This window comes from Antennarius striatus, chromosome 2 (genome assembly GCF_040054535.1).
Source record: "Antennarius striatus isolate MH-2024 chromosome 2, ASM4005453v1, whole genome shotgun sequence".
NCBI lineage: Eukaryota > Metazoa > Chordata > Actinopteri > Lophiiformes > Antennariidae > Antennarius > Antennarius striatus.
In genome coordinates this window covers 20366261-20369806 of record NC_090777.1, presented here as the reverse complement: position 1 = coordinate 20369806, position 3546 = coordinate 20366261, and the positions used below count along the sequence as shown (strand labels likewise).

The 3546-nt window shown below is 41.8% G+C and overlaps 1 protein-coding gene across 1 annotated transcript; it reads right to left on the bottom strand.

The window, feature by feature from the left end:
- Positions 1-263: 263 nt before the first annotated feature.
- Positions 264-2870, bottom strand: neurod4 (neuronal differentiation 4). The gene is made up of 2 exons (XM_068338797.1): positions 2708-2870; positions 264-2022 (listed from the first exon to the last, which is right to left on the bottom strand). Exon 2 carries the CDS (start codon positions 2014-2016, stop codon positions 946-948), a length of 1071 nt encoding a protein of 356 aa, XP_068194898.1. The 5' UTR covers positions 2017-2022; positions 2708-2870; the 3' UTR covers positions 264-945.
- Between the last annotated feature and the right edge of the window lie 676 nt (positions 2871-3546).

The following is a 3546-nucleotide window of genomic DNA, read 5'->3' as shown; positions in this document are numbered from 1 at the left end:
ACCCCATAGGATTAGCAGTTATAAAAAAAAATGAATGGATTATTTTTTCTTATTGTTCTAAAACATGAAAATACCTACTTAAATTTCACCATGCATACAGGCGTAACGTCAAATGCAAACAAAAATTCTGTGCGCTGTTTTTCTGTTTGAAGTGAATAGCAGAAGAAAAATGTATGACAAATACTTTTACTACGGAAATAGCTTATAATATAAGAATATTTATTCAATTAAGTGCAACAGTAAAATATTTACAACAGTACAGCTTAACAAAAAAAATTGTGACACAAAATGGAAATTAGCTTAAAGACCTCAAATAAATAATTTAAATACAGTACATTTGCCAGGGACTGATAAAACAAGAAGATGGTGAAACAAAAACTGTGCTGTGAAATAATATGAAAAGAGACAAGACATTATCAAAAATAAATATTAAATACAGATATAAATAAATGCATTACTTTTATGCATGGCGAGGGTTCTCTTGGTCTCAGTTTAGGTTTTGTTTGGATGACATTTTCTGTCAAATGTTCTCAGTAAGGAGATGTGTTGATATTCAAACAAACTTACGCAGGTTCTTGTTTGGTCTCTAAGGTGACACAGAAATCATTTCAGTGTTAAGATTAGGCTTAACCAATTTGGTAAAATATTCTTTTGTCAGTCTTTAGCATATGGGGACTTCTTCAGAAACATGAAATCCAAATACCAATGAATAATCCTAAAAAAAGAAGAATAAATAAAATATGAAAAATAATGGGTGCATGCTTGTATCAGGTAGATTGAGTTGAATCTCACTGAGTATTCAGTTCTCCAGAGTACTAGTCAATAAAAATGCAAACCATTTTCTCTATACAGTTAGTACCAGCCATTGTTTTTACAGCAGTTCATTGAAGAGCAGTGCTCCACCCCTGGCTTCACAGTGGTCAGTCAGTAGTTTGCAGTCACCTCTCAGATGGTGCCGACCTGAGAGGTGATCAGGTGGGGAGTAAACGAGTCAAAGGTCACATCGAGGGGAAGCTCATAGCGTGAAGCCTGAAAAAGTGGGTGACCCTGAGGCCCCCCTGGTAGACTGCCAGACACGGAAGTGGAGTAATGGTGAGATGAGAGGTAGTGGGCATGGTGAACAGGGTGGGGTGTGTAGTTCCTCTCTGACTCATGGGGAGAATGCTCTTGCTTCAGGGCAAAGTTGCCACTAATGCTCAGAGGGGGAGTGAGAGGCCCGTCGTAAGGTGGGGTGCCACTGCTGCACTCATTAGGGGAGGGGTTATCATATACAGGCCCCTTGAACCCCTTCATATGGAGGAGGTGGGATGCTTCCAAAGAGCCATAAGGGGGGCTAGGAAGGCCAGGAGATGGGTAGCTGAGGGGATGTCCGGTCTGACCTCCCACACCACCAATGCCCGGGCCGTCACACTTTTCCTGCTTGTTGAGCAACATCGGCCCGGGCCCCTGCAGTTGCAGGCAACCAGCCACGAGGTTACTGGTGGGCTGAGACAGACCTTTACACAGCATTTCCATAAAGCCATGGCTCTCTGGAGACTGGCCTCTTTCAAGAACCTCTGACAGAGCCCAGATGTAGTTACGGGCCAGACGTAGAGTCTCGATCTTTGACAGTTTTTGTGTCTTGGAGTAGCAAGGCATTACTCTGCGCAGATTATCCAGGGCATCGTTCAGCCCATGCATACGCGAACGTTCTCTGGCATTGGCCTTGACACGTCGAGCACGGAACCTCTCCTGTCTAGCTTTGGTCATTTTCTTCTTCTTAGGGCCTCTCCTTTTGGGAGCATTTTCTCCATTTAGTCCAGTCCCCTCTTCATCCTCATCCTCTTCTTCTTCCATATCCTCACTGCCCAGTTCTGTGCAGGAGTGTATCCGGCTGCCTGCAGTCATTCCATGGTGCCCCCTCATCTCTGGGCTTTCCTCTCCATCCTGAGAACTGGCGTCCTCCTCCTCCAGCCAACTTAGGGAGGTCACCAGCTCACTCACGTTGCAGCTCTTTACGAAAGGTTTTGTCATCATTTTAGTCTGAAAAATCAGAATACACAGAGAAATCAGTCAAGGAATAGATTGAAACTGTAATTATTACTCATAACCTGATTGATTCCGTTCAGGAACTACACCTTTGGTCTTCAAAATACAGAGTAGGTTCTCTCTTTTCAGCACTGCAATGTGGACAGCTCACAGTTTTCAAAAAGCAATGGTAGCTCTATTAAAAACCCACTAAGGCTATTCAGAGAAACCCCACTAACAATTTAAAATGTCTTAAATTGAGGTATTGTGATTCTAAGGACGATTTAACTGTTTTAGAATGAGGTTACTGAATGGTCTCCTGCTGCTGCGTTATTTTGACAGGAGACGCTGTCAATCTGGGACACGACGGGATTTACTCAGCAAATAAAGCTCAAAGATTAAATAGGGAACGCACAACCCAACGCACATGTGGACAAGCTCCCTACATTCTCCGTTTAATAAATACCTATATTACATAAACCCTGTTTTAAAAATACATTTGTGTCTGGAGGAATTTGACATGATTGCACGAAACCCTGACAATTCTACATTTTCAGTTTTTCAGAAAATGGCCTTTTTTTTTTTTAAATAAATTTGTCAATCAAGTATTTTATAAATACTTGATTGACAAATGTAATGTATTTTGATTGTTTATTCTCTTTGAGCTGGATTCATAACGGTAAAAATAAACAAACTTCACCTGTTTGGATTCACCGCTTGGTCTGCCTAGCAGAGTAACAGAAAACTTGTCTGATTCTAAAAAAAGTTCAGAACAATTATTCCACAGCCGCCTTCCCGTCTTCGTGTTTATCCTGCAGCGTCCCAAACTCTCGTCCTCCCTCACACGGCCATCGGTGCGCGTCGAACTTTCCTTTCCAATTGGCAGGAGCGGGCTGGTGTTTTGTCTATAACCGGGTAAGCCCCTCCCTCAGAGCCCCACCCACAACATCCAAACGCGCGTGGCGGTCTCGTGGCAGAAAGTTTCAACCAACAAATGAGTGGGGGGGGGGGCAGATTGAGCGCACGCCCGGGAGCAGCGCTTTATTTATTTTATTTGTAGGTCCTGATGGATCAAGGTAATAATTTCGTGTTGAGGTTATCTGATGTATTTTACACATAAACTACATTCATGTTTTTATAAATAAATGTTTCATGTAATACAACTTATGTTTTCCTAAAAATATATATATTTAGTTGCTCTCGCCGTGGTGATCTGCTGAAATAAGAACTGTTTATTAGTTTTATAGTTTTAATGTGCTGGTTTGCAGGATTTCTCTCCTCACACCTCCCGTCATTATTTCGTAAATACATGACCCTCGGATCTGTGTCCATATAATTTAAATCCTCCATACTAATCAGTACCCCTCCTAAACAAACGTGATGCATCGCCACATTCATTTTGCGACTAACCCCCCCACCACCACCAGCAAAAAAAAAAATCAACCGCTCCGTTTTAATAACATGTATAACAATCTTAATTGATTCGCAATCTCTTATTCAATCGCCTGGATTAGGAGTTTTCCGCTTAATTAAACTCAG